This window comes from Aptenodytes forsteri, unplaced genomic scaffold, assembly GCF_000699145.1.
Source record: "Aptenodytes forsteri isolate BGI_AS27 unplaced genomic scaffold, ASM69914v1 Scaffold193, whole genome shotgun sequence".
Classification (NCBI taxonomy): Eukaryota; Metazoa; Chordata; class Aves; order Sphenisciformes; family Spheniscidae; genus Aptenodytes; species Aptenodytes forsteri.
Genome location: NW_008795405.1, coordinates 3,497,516 through 3,516,806, shown reverse-complemented (window position 1 = coordinate 3,516,806; position 19,291 = coordinate 3,497,516). Strand labels below are relative to the sequence as shown.

The 19,291-nt window shown below is 46.4% G+C and overlaps 1 protein-coding gene across 1 annotated transcript in view; it reads right to left on the bottom strand.

Annotated features, from left to right (window-relative positions):
* ADCK1 (aarF domain containing kinase 1) overlaps nucleotides 1-19,291 on the bottom strand; it is a 78,447-nt gene that overhangs the window by 25,350 nt on the left and 33,806 nt on the right. Inside the window, exon 4 of the mRNA XM_009280738.2 lies at nucleotides 213-371. Coding sequence (XP_009279013.1) covers nucleotides 213-371 — 159 coding nt within the window. The remainder of the gene's footprint in view (nucleotides 1-212; nucleotides 372-19,291) is intronic.

The following is a 19,291-nucleotide window of genomic DNA, read 5'->3' as shown; positions in this document are numbered from 1 at the left end:
ACCCTCTTGTTCAGTCTCTCCATCCACACAATTACCCTTACTGCAAACCTCACCAACTTTCTGTGTTATTCCCATAAGACAGCATTTACCTCTGCGGAGGTTTCAAAACTACAGAATGGTGTTGTTATACCTGCTTACACCATGGGTGAATGTGGCCCCCACACGTTTCAATGGCAATTGCTCTGTAAGTCAAAGTCAACACGTAGTTTTACCTCCATGAGCAAAATATCCTTGGAGCTCTGAGCTTGGACCTTTGGGTGCTGGATTTTCACTGCCACCGTTCTCCCATCCTGCAGCACTGCCTTGTGCACCTGGGCTAGCGATGCTGCTCCCAAGGGAGTGTCCTCAAAACTTAGGAAGAGCTCTTTTATCTGCCGGGAGAAGAGAAAGAGGCATCAGCTTGGGGTGCCAGAGACTATCCTAAGAAAAGCCCTATCCACAGGCCAGAGACAGCATGTGCTGAAGCTGGGCAGGCTCGGCTCTTTCATCCTTCCTCTGTCCCCTGCCTTGTCACTGCTTGGCCTCCCAGTGAAGCTTGCCAAGCATGGAAGTGCCCTGGAGATACTCTGCTTATGGAAATCTGCGGCAGAACCCCAGCAGTGCATTTTTCATCTAGGACATGGAGCGGTCAGGTAGCATGTGAGGGACACCTCTCCAGGCTGATCTGAAAATGGGTTGGAGCGATTATGGTCAGCATCCTTGGCTGTTACTGGGTGCAGAAGCCAGCAGCTGTCCCTTTGCATGTAATTCTTTTGCAGATATTTAATATCACCCACCATCGCCCCCTGAAACCTGGCAACGCATATTCCCATGCATTACAGCAGCGTCAGCTAGCTTACGTGGCGAAAGCCAGCATGTGACTAGGAGTTGTGGTAAGGGCTGGATTCAGGGCAGGGGGACAAAAATTGCAGTTTGCACCTCTGAAGACTTGGCCTGAAAACATGTTTTATGTGATGGACTTTCTCACGCTTCCAATAAAAGTAACCAGTGCTCTCAGCTCAAAAAAAGCATTAGGTGGGGACAGCAAAGCACTATGCAGGCAGGAAAGGAAAGTATTAGCAGCTCTGGGTATGAAACTCAGGGCTAGACTATAAGGAAATCTGCAGATGAAGAAGTAGATTCAGCAGGGGGATGTCCAGGAAGCAAAAACCTAGACAGACATGGGTGAGGCAATGGGAGATGGGCAAAGGCCCATCTGCCCTGCATAACACAGCACCCTGCTAGAGACCCTCAGTGCAGCACCAGGCAGCTCAGGCCCTGGAAACACTATTATCATGGTAGTGTGACTTCAGCCTGGCTGACTAGCCAGGCCCCTCCACACAATTAGTTAGCTCAGAGGGAGTGCCAACATGGTTATGTGGCTTCAGGCATGGAGCTAGTTCACGTAATGCTAGTCGAGGGTTTCTGTCCTGCTCTGTAGAGCAAGGTGCAGACAAGCTCTGAGGTACCCAGAAGTCAGCAAAGGGAACCTGTCCCACCCTTCCCACAGGCTGGACTGATTTCGGGTGAGAAGTTGAGAAGCCTGTAATTTATGCAGTAACAAAAAAGAAAGAATGTCAGTGCATTTTTGTAATCTGCTTTTTAAAAGGTAATTAAAGATGGGAGCTGCAGCGAGCTAGTAATTAAATATGAATAAAGACCTTCTAAGCAAAGTCTTCATGCAAACCGTTAAACGAATATTCTTTTTGCTGACAAGGAAGAAATACTATACAAGGAGCAGCCTGTTCTCTCCTGCAGCTGCCAGGGAATGAGCCCCCTCCCACACCACCCTACCCCTTCTCTCCCAGCCCCTTCCACAGAAAACTATTGCTAGCAACAAACTGGAGCATTTGCAGCAATTAGATTCCAACAGAGACTCAGCTGCCTCCAGTAATTCACTAGGAAGGTGCGTTCTATTTATTTATTTAATTCCCTTTGGTCCCGGAGGCAAAATCAATTAAGTAAAACAACTGCATTTAAAAACAACTAGTTATGTGTTTTTTAATTACAGCAGGTCCATAATTCAAACCTATTGACATTCGTGTCTCAAGAGAAAAAAGGTTTCTCTCTCTTCCCCCCCCGCCCTTTCTTTTCTCTCTCACTTCTGGATTTTGAGATTCTCGTTTCAGATTAGTATAAAGAAAGAAGCACCTACTGGATGACAGATGGCTCAGGGGACGTGTTCAAGACACAGGGACTTTTACCTTTATGTGAAGTTTGTCTATCAGCTGAAGAGAGGACCTGTTAAGGGGAAGAGACTTAAGGTAGCCAGGAGCATGTTGGGCTAAGAGATCCCGTAAGGAAGGAAAAAATGCAAACAGAGAGCTTGCCACGAGGTCGAGCTGGGGCTTTCTTCAACTCTCTCACTACCCTACAGCCTCATATTAAAGGGATGCACCCTTTACAGAGTAGCAGCCAATATTACTAGTCTAACTGTCATAAGGGTGGTAACATCCTCCAAAGGTTAAAGCACAGAATTAGGAGTTCACTCGTCTGAATCCAGGAAGGTACATTTATAGTAAGCCCACATACAAATTGGATAAAATTCCATCTGCTCTGGATTTCAAAAGCTCTTAATTGCCTACACTGCCAATCCAACCATTTTGACCAGCATTGAATGCATGCAGGGGAAAAAAAAAAAGCTGCACATATTCCCTCTGGCAGGAATAATATATACAATATTCTTGTGTGACTAAGTTTTCTAAGAAAACATCATTTGAAGAAAGCTGTCTCTAGGAGTTCTTTCAGGCAGAAGGATTTCATTTAAAAACTTGTTATTTAGGACATGAAAGCCAGGTTAGCAGTCATGTCCGTTAGAGCCAGCCCAGTGGCTCTGCTGCAATTCAAGGGGGAATTTGTGTGCACCCACAGGCTGCAGGCGAGGGCAGCAAGGTGAGGGACTGCAACAGGGCCAGAGAATTGATGGCTCCTCCAGGAGCAGAAGCATAGAGCATGCACATGGGGGAGGGAGCGGAACACAGCCGGGCCATTACAGGAGCAGGTGTGAGGCTGAGATAAAGCAGCAGCACAATTACCGCTGGGCTCCAGGACCCCCCACTTAGCAAATCACCCTCATTCATTGTGAAATTGTCCTTTCGCAGCTTGCTGGAGGCAGCTAGTGCCTCTGATGCAGGCTGTGTGTCCCAGACAGGCAAAAGCGAGCGAGAGGCTGTGTGACATGGAAGCAGAGAAGAGGCGAGCCCACACTGCCTACGGGAGAGCGGGGTCCTTCCCAAGGGAAGGCGGCTGCACCCATTTCATGCAGGCTGGGAGTTCTTGGAGCAGGCTGCAGGCTCTTACTGCTCACAAGCACCCAGCTAATAAGCACCCTTAACAAAAACTCTAACAATCATTTCCAGGATGGATAATTAGCAAGCAAAGGTCTGGGACAGTCTCAGAGCCCACCTGACATGGTACTTAAGGAACTCACAAGCTTCTTTCAGGCCACAGCTGGTCTCAAAGGGCCTTATCAAACTGGCTGTTGCCATCTGTAATCCTGGCAGGAGATGAAACAAGCATAGTTTCCAGACAGGTTTAATAAAGGTTTAAAAGAGAGAAAAGGAACTTTAGGGCTGGTCTTTCAAAGGAGCAGGACAGCCAGCTGCAGGTTTACAGCTGTACAGGTGAGCAGCATCCCTGCATGCAGTGATTTCCCTCACTAGCCTTCTGCATAGCCAGCTCCCCATCGGGCACACGCTCAACCAGCAAATGAATGTGTCACTGTACTTCACTGGCTGGAAACACAGCCCTGACTGTTTAATTCTAAAGAATGAAGCTCGTTTAATTTTAAGTATGCAAAATCTTTTCATGATTGTTGGTATTAGTACTCACACCTCAGGGAACTGATATGAAAGCTCTTACAGGATCTCTCTACTTAGACACTTATTAGTGTGTATTTGCGCTGAGGTTGCACCTAGAGACCGTCATTAAGCCCAGAGTGCCATTGTATGAGGTGCACAGCCACCGCGGGCCCTGCACAAATTCACGGTTTCCAGGAGTCCCCAGTTGTCACCTACAGGCCTCCTCACATGCTGAAGTGCCTTTCCAAAGCACACACTGCTCTGCCCGAGGTCTGTGGTGCACAGCAGCTGATGCCACAATGCTGAGCATGAGAATGCCTCAGTATTTTTTGTGAATCCTGTCCTTCAACACTTAGGAAGTTACTGAAGTCAGTTGGATTTAAGCTCCCAAATCCTGAATCCTTTCTGAAAGTATTGCCTTACACGACCTGCCCGGCATGTTCTGAGAAGTCTTTGACAGAGCTGGGATTTAACCCAGATATCCCAAGTTCCAGCCTGATGTCTTAATCTCCAAACCATAAACGTTAAATGTGCATGTCTTGCTAGCTAATTTCTTTTGAAATATACTGCCTCTTAATCCCAACCTTTTCATATTCATGTGCTGTAGCAAATGATCAAATATTACCACGTGTTTTCAATCTGCCCACTCCACAGAGAGGTATGTTCCCTTCCCTCTCCAGAAAGGCTGCTAACAAGGTATCCTGGAGCAGGAGCCTAAGTCATTCTTCCTGATCCAGAACTACATAACACCACCCCGAGTGGGATGTGGTGGCTCTGCTCTGCCATAGTGACCACAGCAGATGAACGATGGCCATGTGTCAGCAATCTGTTCAGGACAAATTTAGGGTGCAGTGGGATGCAGGATCACTAACAAAAGGTGTCTCAACAGCCCAGCCCTGATTAGCTGGCAGGCTGAACCCCTTCCAGCACGGTGCTCCAGACCCCTGTATGTGGTGCAGCCAGAATGAGGCCACTATGGGGTCTAAGTAAGAATATTTTGCATATTCCTATGTAGGAGGTTTCCAGCAGAGTCCAGGACAGTTTTGAAAATTCTGATTTTCCACAACCACTTACAAAGAACCTTTCCTCAAGTCTGCCAGAGCTGAACCAGTCCAGTACAGGTGGTGTCAGTGAGGAGACTTTCAAATGCTCAGCATTTCCCAGGGGAAGAGAGTCCTTCACCAAAGCATTTCAAAACTGCCTTCAAATATTTTCCAGGACTTCAAAGGACTCTTCAGCCTGGAAGGAGAGACAATGGGGAGGCAATGTCACAGAGCTCTATAAAATCACTTCTGTCACAGAGAACAGGATTGGGAATGCTCATTCACTCCATAGAAGAACTCGGGAGCAGCAAATTGTCGATTAGCGCAGCAGATTACCAGATGGCAGGATTAAAACAAGCAAAAAGTGTTTTTACCCCACATCAATTAAGCTGTGGAACTCATTGCCACAGGATGTTATGAATACCAGAAGTCCAGGTGGGTAGATAAGTCAATGAAGAAAAACCATCACAAGTTATTAAACACCAAGATACAATCTCTGGCGCAGGAAATCTCTAACCTTCAGATTACTGGCAGCTGGAAGATCATACCAGGTAAAGCTTAACTGTATGCCTGCCATGTTTTTTAGTCTTTGTCTCTTAGCCAACAGTGGCTACAGTTGGAGGCAGAGCGGTGGGCTTCAGCTTTTGGTCCGATCTGTACAGTCATCCTTATGTTCTTCAGAAGCTCTTCCCACCAGCCTGACCAATCTCGATGACAGCAGGATGGACAATGGAGAAATTGTTTCACCCGCTGCTAGCCTGGGACTCAGTTGCTGTTTGACATCCTAGAAAGTTACTGATAGACCCTGTAAGTTTCTGAGAGTGCAAAGGGTATGGGGGAACCACAGCTGGAAGTGGCCCAGTCTCCAGGGTAAACCCTGAGCTCTGGTAACAGTGCATCTTCATGAAATGTCTGTCATGTAACTTTAAGACAATAAAGTTGCTTCTGTCACCAAAAGTATGGTAAATAAACCAGAACTGAGTGTAAATACGCCCATGTCAGGGGACACCACCATAGTCTGGCACATCTGGGGAACATGCAGCAGGAGCTGAGACCATCTCAGACAGAGGCCATCTCCAGACACTCACTTCGCTGTGCTCCACAGCTTCACCAATCACAGCCACTCAAACTAATTCACAAAAAGGGGCCCAACAGGGATGATGCTCTTCTCTTATCACCAAAAAGCAATGCAAACTGAAACATTCAAAACCTCAACCATAATTTCACAGCAGATCTCCTCTTCTGATCACAGCATACTGTAATTGCTCCTGAGTCTTGCATTTTGTATTTGGACATAGCAATATAGGAGATGTCCTGCTTTTTCAGAAGGGGCTGACTAGGCAACACAGGATTAACTTGAACTTCTTGTCTTCAGGATACTCATCACAGGCCATGATACAACAGAGCTCCATTAACAACAGTAGTGTGTTGTGATGGCCAGGAGCACCTTGCAGTCTCCTAGCATTTTGATGCCATGCAGCAGCACAGGAAGATGCACATCGGGAAGTTGGTATAAATCCATTCAAGACAAAGTGGATCATACAGATAGGAGACAGGTCCATGGCAGAAGCTGACAGCAAGAAAGTGATTAAGGTAGGTAAATTTTGCACATCTTGTGCTGTGATTCTCCAAGCTGGAATTCCCTTGATGAGGTGACTCAATTCACCTGTTTTTTCCATTCCTGATAGAGACAGCACTGAACAGTCCCCTCTTGATCATGGGTCCATGGATGGCAATTTGCTAAAGTGAGCTCAGTCTGCAGGAGCTTTCTGAGATTTACACAGGGATCAAGGATCATGTTGTCTGCAGCCTCCCAGCTGAGACAGTGCAGGGCACTGTGATAATGGGATTCGTGAGCTTGCTGGAAAACAGACCAACGTAATACCACTCTGGGAAGAGAGCAGGTTTCCCAGGGAAGTTTTGGGGGCTGCAGTTGCCATCTTAATACTGCCTAGTACAATGTCCCCTCTATTTCATGTGGCAGAATAGCTGAAGAGTTACTCAGTTCTATGTCCGATACAGCATTTCTAAGGCTTGTGGCTCCCAGAACTTTTGGAATTCACTTTATTGACACTAAGACCCTATTGCTCTCAAAAGTCTGAATGCCTTTCCTGAACTAGGTTTAAGGGATGTGAACCTCATCCTAGGCTGATCATCTTTTCAAGAACATACACGTAACTGTCCATGGCACCAAGGACTCACTGATCCCTGCAAGTCTGCAAGACCAGAGTTCTAGGCATGAGAAAATGTTGCCTTGGAGTACAGCAATCTACTTCCCAGACAGCAAATGAGGGGTTTTTCCATTGTCCCAGCCTTTCTATCCCCTCTACGAAAACAAAATGTCACAGTGTTGCTCCAAGAATTATTAAGACAGCAAAAACTGAAAGATTAGATTTATCGCAGCAGACAGAGGATTATGAAGAATAATTCATCAAACGTCAGAACAAACAGCCGACAATTTATAGGCGACTTTGTTGAGTCGGTGAAATCTGATTGGGCTTCTCCCCACCTAATGAATGCCAAGCCTAATTGATGGTTCCTAAATGCATCTGTCAAGAACATGTATTTATTAACTCAATATTTTTAATAATATTGTAGATATATACAGAATAGTGGTTTTCTTCTGAATGGATTCCCTGGTGTTCATATTACATATACATGTAAGTGTGCACATATATAGAGGTATACACTGCATCCAAATGAATACAGGTAAAAGGTATGTGTGTATTCTGATGCACTGAAACAATTACATACGGCTTATTACACAAAATCCCTGCATCTTTCAGTGCACAGGATGGCAAAGCAATGTGGTCCATTTGAAGGGGAGATGTGTGTTAAAGTGCCTGCCTAGAATTCGGAAGAGCTCAGCTCTAACATTGGCTCTCCCTGATATCCCATGTGATGCTGGGCCACACCATGTCACAGAGCTCACGCATGGATGAGCAGAATTAGGGCTGTCCAGTCAGCTATAAATCTGCCCTGATCATGACCAATTTGTAACTTTAGTATCTTTTTAAAAACCTATCTGTATAATACATATACAGCAGTTATTACACACACAGCCACAGACATGTAACTTCACCTGCCAATGGTATACATTTGCTCCTGGCATGCCGATCACTGCTAACTTGGTTAATCACTGCTAACATTGCACCACAATAGCACAAAGCCAGGGCTGTCCGCCAACCATCAGCCTTTCTTCCGGGAAAGGGCTGTGAGCCAGTTAGGGTATGAAGTTCACCTTTTCCTGTTATTTCTACCTGGTACCACTTTGGTACTCTGGAGCCTACTACCAGCTATACCACTGAGAATCTTCTCTGGGATCCTACCAACAGCATTTCCCAGTCACAAAGCCATGAATGTTACAGAAAATGAACTCTGCTAAAGGGAGAGTCTTTGATCCCATCAACTGGAGACCAAAGTTGGCTCACTCATTCACTGCCTGATACCCAGGATCCTGGCTATTCCCTGTTCTGCTCACCTACCATCCTCTTTCTGTAGTCTCTTTTGGCTAGAAAAGCAGTGGGAAAGCCTACATGAAGCCACCCTTGCTTTCATCTCATCCATCCACTGAGCTGTACAGCAACAGTATCAGTCTACTTGCTATAGTACCTTTAATTGTTACACAGCCATACTTTGAGGAAAAGTGCCTTTTATTCCATCCCTGATGACTTCTGCTTAATAGTCTGTGCTCAGACACACACATGGTATCTTCATTTATTTTCCTGAGTAAAGTCAGATCCTTAAGACAAGGCAGAACTGTCTGAGAATATCACTCATCCTGGATCGAAACCAATCTCAGTGATGACAGCTACAACAGGCAGTAACAGCAAGAAGCAGACAGAGCTGATGTACGTCTCCTGAGACCCTACCTGTGAGGTGGACCTCATCTCCCATCTCTCCGAAAGGTGAGCCACTTACCCATGGCTCCCACAAACAAACAATATTCAGTCCAATAAAAGCAAGGATTGTCATGACCAGACTGGAACCTAACTGGCTCAGGAACATCCTCCTGACTGGCACAAAGAGATAAATGGTTTTCATCAATTAAGCTATTGGGTGTCCTACTACCTTGCAGAGACACAGGATGCTAAGATTAACAGACTAGCTCAGCACCCTAAGAGTCAATGCTTTCAACAGTTGGAGTTCTACACGTTTTCCATTAGCATCACCACAGCCTCTTCCATGCTTAGCTTCATTCAGCTGTTCTTTGTCCAGGTGCTGGTTTCACAAAGCACTCTGAAAGCAGAGAAACTGCACATTAGACTTCTGACATAAGGCAGATATCAAGCTGGATAGTAGGAAAGCAGAGTCCAGACATTACCTGCAGGGCTAGCACAACATCTTCGGTAGCACAAGCACATATGGCAAACCAGAGAGAGGAAACAGCAAAGCTGGGATGTCTCAGAACAAGCATCTAACCCATCCACCAGTGTGAACATTACTCCTGATCAAAGTACTCCATTTCAGACAATGCAGATAGCTTTCCCCCATGCCTGTAATCCCATGTTCAGAATTAAATTCCAAGAAGCTCTTTCCTTCCAAAATGTCCATTACCAAAGGAAAGATTTTGCTGTTGGAAGCTGCATCATAATTTTAAGCTGCAAGTCCAGTTCACTTCCCTATAGAGAAGCTGGAAGGTGGAAGAACCTTGCACCACTGAAATCAATGATTTCCTCAGGATGCCCCTGAGTGTTAATAAAGTACCAGTCCCCCTAACCCTGACATGGCCACTGGGAAAATGCTCATTTCCTGTTTTCAGATGCAGTTAATCAGCACAATGACCTGGCTTGTTCAGTATCCCACTTCTTTCCACCTCAGAATAACCATCTTGTGCAGCTCATCACCTTCCTGCTATCCTAAACCACTTCCACAACCTAGTCTGTCTGTGACTGGCCTCCAACAGCAGCCAGTGTTTCCTGATCCAGAGAGTCAAGCCAGAGTCCACCAGCAACTATGCTTGTGTGGAAAGAGAAGGTGGAAAACGATAATCTCTCAAAGTGCACACTAAATAGTGTCACTGTGCACTCTATTTTGCATGATATAAGCATCTTATAGTCTATGCAAAATGCACAGACCAAAGCAGAGTAAAGCTGAGGCGTGTATATACATATATATTCCTGTTCACTTCCTTCCATTCCCTCATGCTGAAAAAGAAAGTAGCGACTCGTGAGTTGCTTATTCCCTCCAGTAGTGCAGGCTATGGGGCAGATGCTCCAGCCTGCCCTATGTTCCCTGCCCTCCCCTTGCACATACAAATGCTTCCCTTTATCTTAATTTGCTCTTTCATCTTGAGCTGTCTCCCACTTGAACAATGCTCATTAAATCCACTCTTTTCTCTCTTTTTGGAGAAATATTACTTCACCTGCACCTCTCCTGTCTGTGAGGATGGAGCCACACTTGTCAATCGTTCAGACAGATTGGAATCACAATCCTTCAAGAGCACACAACTTCTCCACTCCCAGCCATTTTTTGTGTTTTAATTGAAAGCACTCTCTCTCCTTCTTTCTCCCCTGCTAATAAAAGAGGCTCTAACTTGTTATACCGGTGTGCAGTAAGAGCAGAGCAGAAAACTCTCTGCTGCCAATAAACTTCCTTCTGCATCCCATCCGCCCAAAGGGACTCTTATTCCATGGTTCAGGAGGAGCAGTAGTGGCCCCTTTCTACCGAGACCTTTGAGGCTTACTGTGGTCTCTGCAGCTCTTCAGCTCCCAAGCCATAGAGCTGAAAGTGCTAACATAGCAGCAACATCCCTGTAGTTCCTAAGGAAGGGAGCAGTTTCCTCAGCCTTCTGCTCTTCTGACGGCTCTGTTAGCATGTCTGAGAAGCTTCCTTATCCCTTTCCCAGCTTTCTGGAGATGGTCCACAAAGCTCTGCCCACAGCACCTACCCCCACCGCTGCATCTGGATAATAGCTCACATAAAATTCCCACCTCCTTTCTGGTGACTCGTAGTTCTTCCTCTGTACGCTAGATCAGCCTGCTTCTAGCCAAACTGCAATTTCAGCCTGTCTCTCCGACATCTTCTTTCAGATAGTCATCTCTCTGTTCACATTCAACAAAGCTAAAGCACAGTTCCTAATCTTCTCACTCAAACCATCCCTCCTGTCTCCTTTCTCATCACAATGGACAATGTCACCAACTTTCTGTCAAGCATGCCTGCAGCCTTGGCCGTGTCATCAACATTGACCTCCCTCCAGATCTCATTTCCAGGCCGGGTCTGAATCTAGTACCAGACATCGAGTACTAATGCTCACAAGTGACAGGTGACAACAATCCAACTGTTCTCCCCCTGTTCCCCAAAAAGTTCCCATTTCTCTTGAGCCACACACGTAATAAGACACATGGAGATCCCCGACATACCCAGAACCCCTTGGTCGAATTCCTGCAGACATATTCCCAAATGACATATTACTCCTACAGATGCCAGCAGCCTGCTGCAAAGACAGCATATTTAGAAAGAATCATCAAATCATAGAACAGCCCAGGTTGGAACGGATGTCAAAAGATCACCTGGTCCAACCTTTCATGGGAAAGGGAGCCTAAATGAGATTATCACATCTTGAAAACCTCCAGTGATGGGGACTCTACCACATCCCTGGGGAGGTTGTTCCCGTGATTGATAGTTCTCAATGTAAAAAATTTCTTTCTTATATCAAGATGAAAACTCTCCCAAAATGCCACAGAGAAGAAGAAATGCCACAGAGACGGGGCCAGTTGCCACATTAAGCATGAAGGTAAGATTTAAGAAAGTACCCAGAAGCAAATGAATTTCCAAGACCATTTTGACTCCAGGCATAAACTTATCCCTGCCATGCACTGGCTGAAACCCGAGTAGGAAAGGGTCAATGGACCCAAAACAAACAGGCTCTACTGTTAGTCACAGCCAGGCAGAGGGAGGCTCTGCCGAGGACTACAGAGATACCCCAAGGGCCCTGTCAACAGTAAGCCTGCACAACAGCAGCAGTCCTCTGAGAAATAAACAGCTGCCAGAGCCTGAGGATATATAGGGACCTTCGGGAACACACATCACCTGTGCCTCGTCTCAAATGCCTCTGATTCAGCTTTGAAAGCCTGGGGGCTTTGAGAAGTGTATGAGAGAAGAAGGGGTGGGGGAGAAATGTCTATGGGCAAGTTATGTGACTATACAGAGAGTAGTGAGGGGATGTCTAGGGGTATATGTTTGGAAGAAATGGGCTACAAGCATCTGATCGGCAAGCAAAGCTGTGCCAGGGCTTGTGCAGAGAGTTAAGGAGGAGGCATGGGGCAGTGCATTTGTGTGCACAGCTTGTGTGGGGAATGGTAGGCAAAATCCTCCATCCACAGAGAGGCAAGTGAAGAACAGGGCTAGGACAGGTGTTTGTGTGTATGTGCAGAGGCAGGGTGTGCAGGGGTAGTAAGGGCTACGTTACAGGGTACATATCTGGCAGGACAACACTGCATATATGTGAGTATATGCTACACTGACAGACCCTTCTACTCCAGCTTCTAAAATAGAGAGAGAGGCATACTCCCGTGAGTACTATGTGGAATACTTTTATGTGTCTCCTCAGAAAGGGATGAGGGAAAAGTGTTTCTAGGCCTGGGACAAAGAAGAGCAGGAATGACAGAAGCAGCATGGCACGATCCAGCAGCCTGTCACCAGGGTTGACAGAGGCACATTATAATGAAAACACTCAGAGGGCAAAGCCCAGTCCCAGACAGATTCTGCCCAGCTACGTCCCTTCCTCAGGCTTTGGTCATAATTACATCAATGCAAGCGTGATAAAGTCTTATTGAAGCACAGCACCGCCCCAGAGTAATAGGACAGGAAAGTAGGAGCGAGGATCTGGGGTGGACATGGAAGTATATGTAGCCTGGCAGATGTGGGCAGCTCTGCCTGAATTGAATTCGTATCAAGAAAGGGATATAACGAGGTGACTACATTAGAACAAAGATGCTAAAAAAGTAGTAAGCCCTGCTGAAGATGTAAAGCTCATAAGCCAGTTACTGGTGCTGACTGTTGATGGGATACTGAAACACCTGCACACCTGGCAGGCCAGTCAATGCCAGAGGCACAGCTGTACAGCAGTCCACATCACAGAGAACAAGGTGCAGAGACTGAAGAGAAGTTGAGGTAGAATAACTTACGAAGAGATCTGGATGGAACCCTGGAGTTTGTATCCTTTGCAGCCTACACTAGAAAAAACGTACAGAGATCCAGAAAAGTTGCTCGAGAGAGACAACTGCACAGCAAATTAAATCCACAACTGACTCTGCCAACAGCATCACTGGCACCATGCTGGGGAAGGGGTTCCATGCATCCCCTAATGACCAGTCATACAAACCCTGGAGCCCACAGCTCTCTGCGCTGCTCCAGAGAGGAAAGTCCTATGCTAAGCCAGCCACATCATTTCCTGCTTCTTTCTTGTCAATCTCTCCTCTGAATATCAACCTCTCCTTTCTTCTCCTGCCCATACTTCCCCTACTTTTCATGTCTCTGCTCTGATCCACCTGCTTCTTCTACAGTTTATTTATTATATGTCTCTTCCTCCTCTTCCTCCCATGTTTCTTCCCTTGCCCCCAGATCTTCTTGTTGGGCTGCCAGGTCCCTGGTTCAGTGGTGTAACTCAGCTGACTTACTCTCGTTAAAGCAGTGTCTGCTCTCATGTAAATCACCCTCCAAACCCAGCCTGTGAAATGGGCTTGTTCACTAAACTCTATGAATAGGAAAGTAGGCACAGCTGGCCTATTCATAATCAACATAAAAAATAGATTAGCACTTTACAGATTAAACATTATCGTTTTAACAGTTAACATAAATCAACTACACTTACAGGTCTAGCATTGCTGCTGCCACTGCAGGGTAACAAGCATTGCAAAGGGAAGGGCTGCCAGTCTGGGGTGCAGTGGAAAAAGCTCGTTTGTCTTCCACCTTGAATGTAATTTCTCCTCTGGCACCCCCAGGGTGTGCTGCTAGAGGTTGTTACAAGGAGAAAAGTGGGCTAAGGAAACAAAGGTAGGGGGTTAATTTTGTTTAATTCATATGCAGCAATCCAACAACCCACTATTCTAGAGCCAGAATCCAATTGCCCTACTTCCCTCCCTAGGGCTGATGCAGCTCAAAAACAGATGGAGTAACAGTCAGCCCCTGGAATAGGAACAGGACACAGAGCCTCTAAACACTGACTGGTATCTAGCTCTGTTTCCTATAGTACAAAATCATTGGGCTCCTGTGGATGAGGTAAAGCAGTTTGGTGGATTCTATCTAATGTAAGCAGGGGCACGCGTCTCAAAAAACACCTCGTCATAACCTGGGGAGCCACCTCACCAAAGAATGTCTGAGGACTGAGATATATTCCATCCATGGAGAGCAGAGCCAGGAGAGAGTAGCCCAGAGCCTGCTGCTGGTCAGGCTGCACCTCCTCCTTCACTGGGTACAGGACACTACGTCACTGGAGAAGCTCAACCCAACACGCTGTATCAGTGTGCTATGTGTAGTCAATGGAGACATAAGGCCCACAGAACTAGTACAGTCCATACCCTTCCCTTCCTCCCTGCTCGCTCCCTGAGAACCACCCAGTGTCTCAAATGTTTAGCTTGGAGCAGCTAACCTGTAATTCCTGAGCTGGTCCTGATGATTGCAAGGGATTGACAAAGGCCTTTGACAGGATATCCCATTAAGAACCAGCCTCACAGCTCTTTCAAACAAAAAGAAAAAAAAAATAAAAGAAGAGGAAGAGGTTAGGTTACGGTCCAAAGGACAAAAGACAGCCTGGGACAGGACGCATGGGCTTAGAGGTTTTCTGGGCAGCCAGGGCAAAGACACTAGCAGTTTACAAAGGACACGGCAGCAAAAGTTACATGGAGAGACTTCTTTAGTATAACCCTTCTTAACAAGCCCTGGTAATTTTCATCGCTCTAGCATCCTTCTAGCCTTTCTTGATAAATGGGAATAACCGTTAATAGAGCTGAACCAATCGGTCACATCCAATAAGATGTTTGGCAAAATTAGCTTTGTTCTCCACTCACAACTGATACCACCTCAGTTTCATTCATTATCTGAAATGAGCCAACTAATGTATATTTTCTACTAATCATTTGAAATTTGGGAGGGTTGGTGCTGAACAGCCTCTTCCAAGAACCTGCCAATTTGAGATGGAGTGGTTATGTGAGCTTCGTAAGGGAGAAACTCGTGGATTTGCTTCAGCTGAGCTCTCCTGGCACAAGCAATAGGTCATGTGAGTTTATTGCTTCAGTTGTCACAGACAGCTTCACAGGTTTGGCTCTGAACCATGCATCCTGTAAAACCAAAGCACTGCAAAGCTTACAGAAAATAAGTGCAAAATGTGCTTAATGTTCACAAACATAACTTGATTTCCAAAAGGAACATGAGAAAACTTCCTCTCTCTCAGGCTGGCCTGCCTACTAGGGACTGACACACTTTGCTCACTAATGGTGGAAAGACCTTTGAGACCCCTGAGATCCCAATTTTTGCTTCAATTCTCAAAATACAAAAAGCATGTTTAGTGTGAGGCTTCCCATGAAGAGAATTTCCAATGTTCTCACCCACAGCAGCTTTTTCACAGGGAGGAAAACCTGCAGGCAGGGTTGAAGTGCTTTCTATAGCTCAGCATCCTTCCATGGAATCAGGAGCTGTCTCTCAGACAGATCCCAGAAGTGCCACAAAACAGAGCTTATTAGATCACTGTACATCTTAAAAATTCATAAAAATGCTACGTGTCTATTCTGTGTGTTAGGAAAATGCAGATATGTCAAGGTCAGGCCCTTGACATATTTTATCTTATGTCATTTGTTTCATCTACAAATAACCTATTGCCAAAAGTCGCCAGACTCACTGCATCATGTTTTCATGTTCCCAATGGGTCAAGAGCCAAGTAACTGGGCAGATGTAAAATTCTGAAAGAAAATAGGAGATGCTAACCAGGCAGAATCAAGTAGGATATTAAAAGATCAGTGGGCAGGCAGATGATAGGATTCCCTGCTCCCTCAGAGAAAAATCAGGCATACTAAACCCAGCCTGTGTCTAGATCAGAGCACCAAGTAAGACTATTTCTGAGTGTATCAGCAGCAGGCTTTGAAACAGAAGCCAGTCCCTCCACATGGAAGCTCAGTGTTTCTGCCCCTGCCCAGATCCTGCTGTGTCATAAATGCATAGAGATTGCTGAGCAAATGAGACACACACCATGTTTGAAAAAAGAAAGTCTCCATATGCAAGAAGGCCACATAAGGACTACTAATCCCAGTCACAGGTAGCGATTTCCAGTGATTGTTTGGAACTGGAAGGGTTACCCATGTGCTGAGAGGTGGTTTCTGCCAATGGCTAGAGCACTGCTGTGCAGCACATCCACCACCTCAGCAGGACGTGGACACTGAACACAGCCCAACACAGCTGTGGTGTCTGTTGCCAGCCAAGATTTATTTGCATCAGAGCAACACTTCAGGTGTCATCAAAACTCTGAGAAAACCATACTGAAAAGAGCTTACCATCTGCACACAAGGCACTGTGAGCCAACAAATTCCATGCAGGTATGTCATACACTAACCCCCAGGCACCTAAAGAATTTGTAAATTAAAGAAAAAAATGTCACTAAGCCTGCAGATCAGAACTACTCCTTACCAGGCCATTCCCCATTGCATTTTCTGGTCTCAAATCTTTCACTTCCTTGCAGAAGACCCCCCAAAAAATCCTTCAGAAAATCCACTGTCCAACCTCCTGTATTGTAAATATTATTAACTTGAAGGAAGCCAAAGGAGATTATCCTCTAACCTATCCACAAAACCTTCCTTCTTTTAGGCAATGGGGCTTAGAGCACCCAGGAAGAGGTTGCCATGAGCAGGACTCAGCCAGATCCTCCCCCAGGAGCTGTGAGCAGAGAGAAAACCCACAGAAGCAGGGAGTACCCTGTCCCAAAGCTCCCCTGGCAATAAGGACACCAAGTTGTCCTTGGCATGACACTAAGGGTCAGTAACACTGGAGCTTGCAAATGGAGCAAGCAGGGACACAAGGAACAACCTGAGCCACACAAAGCTTCCTGTTTGCTTTCCCCATCTGCACTTGGCAGTGGAGCAGCGGTTCTGGGCAGCTACTGCCTGGACAAGGGCTCAGTGTAGAGGCAGCCACACTGAGATCTGCCAGCAACAGGGACCTCTTACAGGGCAGGGAGAGCACGGCAGAGGCTGCAGCAGCAGCAGGATCTGCACAGGCAGCCGCTCCTGCCTTTCAGTTGAGTAATGTGGGCCCATTTGTTCTGGGTGACATTAATGCTATTCGCCATCCATCTCAGACTCTTTAAATTACCTTTTTATGGCCAAAATCCTTTCCATAATTGATAAAAATCTCTTTTTTATATCCTGAGTTATTGAAAAAAATCTGAAGTTTTTTTATTCCTCATTATAGTTTTAATACAAATGTGTTTTTTATTGACGGCTGCTTGGAAGCCCTGACGGGCCTACTGAGAGAGGCTCAGAGGGGTGGGAGAAGGGCCAAATTCTCCCGTTCCACTTTCCAGCCCCTCACACTGTCAGAGTAATGGCCACCACAGCCCAGCCTCCACTATGGTGGGTAATGGAGAGTGGATAACGTCATGCAGGAAGAGATTTCCTGTGATGGACATAACACCCATAGCAGGCAGAAGAGACTCTTGCTGACCTAAATCTAGTTTCCCCGTGTCTGTTAGGGATGTATGCAAGGGCCAACTTCACAGAGCACCCCAGCACAGCATTGCTGGAGTGGGATCCTTAAGGACAGAACGAGGGTCACAAGCTACAGGAGACCTGGGTGTTCAGCAGAGCCATTCAGCATCAGTCCCACAGCCCCAAGCAACCACGAGAGCGACCATGCACTGACTGTGCCGCACATCAGTGCTTTCGGGCAGAACACTTGACCACAAGGCTGTGCAACACCAGAGGAAGCAGGTACGTGTCCTGGCATCCTGGATGGGTTAGACAACACTGCCAGCCTGGGAAGAGGCTTCCTGGGTCCATAACAGGATCTGCAGCATCGTGAGCTGAAGACCTTGTGATCTAGCAGGGTAAATGAACCTTCTCTAGAGCAACGTATGGAGCCAGCTACAGAAAGTGGCTCATATTCCCTTGGGAACAACTTGGATGCTGTAGGACATGCAGCGTAATACCCAACAGCCTATTGAAGGCCTAGCTGCTCTCCCACAGGGCTGAGCACTGCTTCAATAGTTCTGCAAATCAGAAGTAAGCATATGTCTCACCAGAGCTTAAAATGCTAATCAACAGCTCCAGAAGGAAGGGAATCAGTCCATCCTTCTCCCTGTCACTGGCACAGCAAAGGCTGCCATGCTGTACCAAGAGTGTGTACAGAAACAGAGGTAAAAAGAGGAGTCTCTTCTATTCCCTCTGTCTTTTCTCAGACTCCAACAGTTCAAGGGCGGGGAAGTCTCTTGCTGTGGGAATTAGCACCTTGCTCCAGTCTCATTCTAAATCCTTCCCATGGCAGGTTCACATGGGCATACGATTTTTGTCCCTCCCTGTCAAATGGCCATGTGGCATTGCTGCGCATCATTGCAGTGACCATGCTCCCAGGTGTATATGGGTACATTTCAACAGTGGACAAATAAAGCTCGTGTGCCCAACCTAGAAAACACTTTGGGAACCTTGGGAGCAATTTAAGGTAGAGGGACAAAGGGCAGCATCCTTCTTAGCCACAGTTTTGATGCAGGGACAATGACTTCTCAGATTAGGAATATCTGTTTCTTACCGCACAGCACTGGTGCTATGCCAGGTAAAAGGGTAGGAATCCAAGGACAGCAAAGCTCTTTAACAGAAGGCTGGGTCCCCCAAGCATCACTATCTGTAAAAATGCATCCTGCTTCACAAACCACAGCACAGGAGGTTCCTCTACCACACGTGTTTTGCTTACAAATCACAGTCAACTTGCTGACGTATCCTGCCCTGCTCAATCAGCAAGCTCCATTATTGTATGGCTGCAGGAGGCTTCTTGCAAATGGCAAAATAGTCCTTGAACAACAGGTAAAAGCTGCAATTAACTGTGGATGAAAACGATGGTCTCCTTGGAGGTGCTGGCTAATCAAGCAATTAGAAACTACTTCCCATTACCTGCACTCCCACAAAGCAGAGCTGGACTGACATCCTTCCAAATGACTGTCTTTCCATCAATTTAAGCCCTTTATAAAATTTGGCTTCAGCAGAGACAAGCCTTGACCTCTGGGCTCTCCCCAGACCTTTCTCCCAGCTTTGAACAAAGCAAGCACTGGAAGCAACACAATCAATCACTTGTGTGTTCTCCCTGTGGAGCCTGTTTTGCCTCTCAGCCTTCCTGCAGCGCAGCAAACTCACCAGCAATGGTGTAAGTGTGTGTGCAGATGTGGATACCTGGGGTCCAAGCAGAGAGCTGGTCAGGATTTCTTGGGATCCCTCACTTAACAGCATCTGAGACTGCTCAGCTTCAGCAATTTCCACTCATCTCTGTGACAGC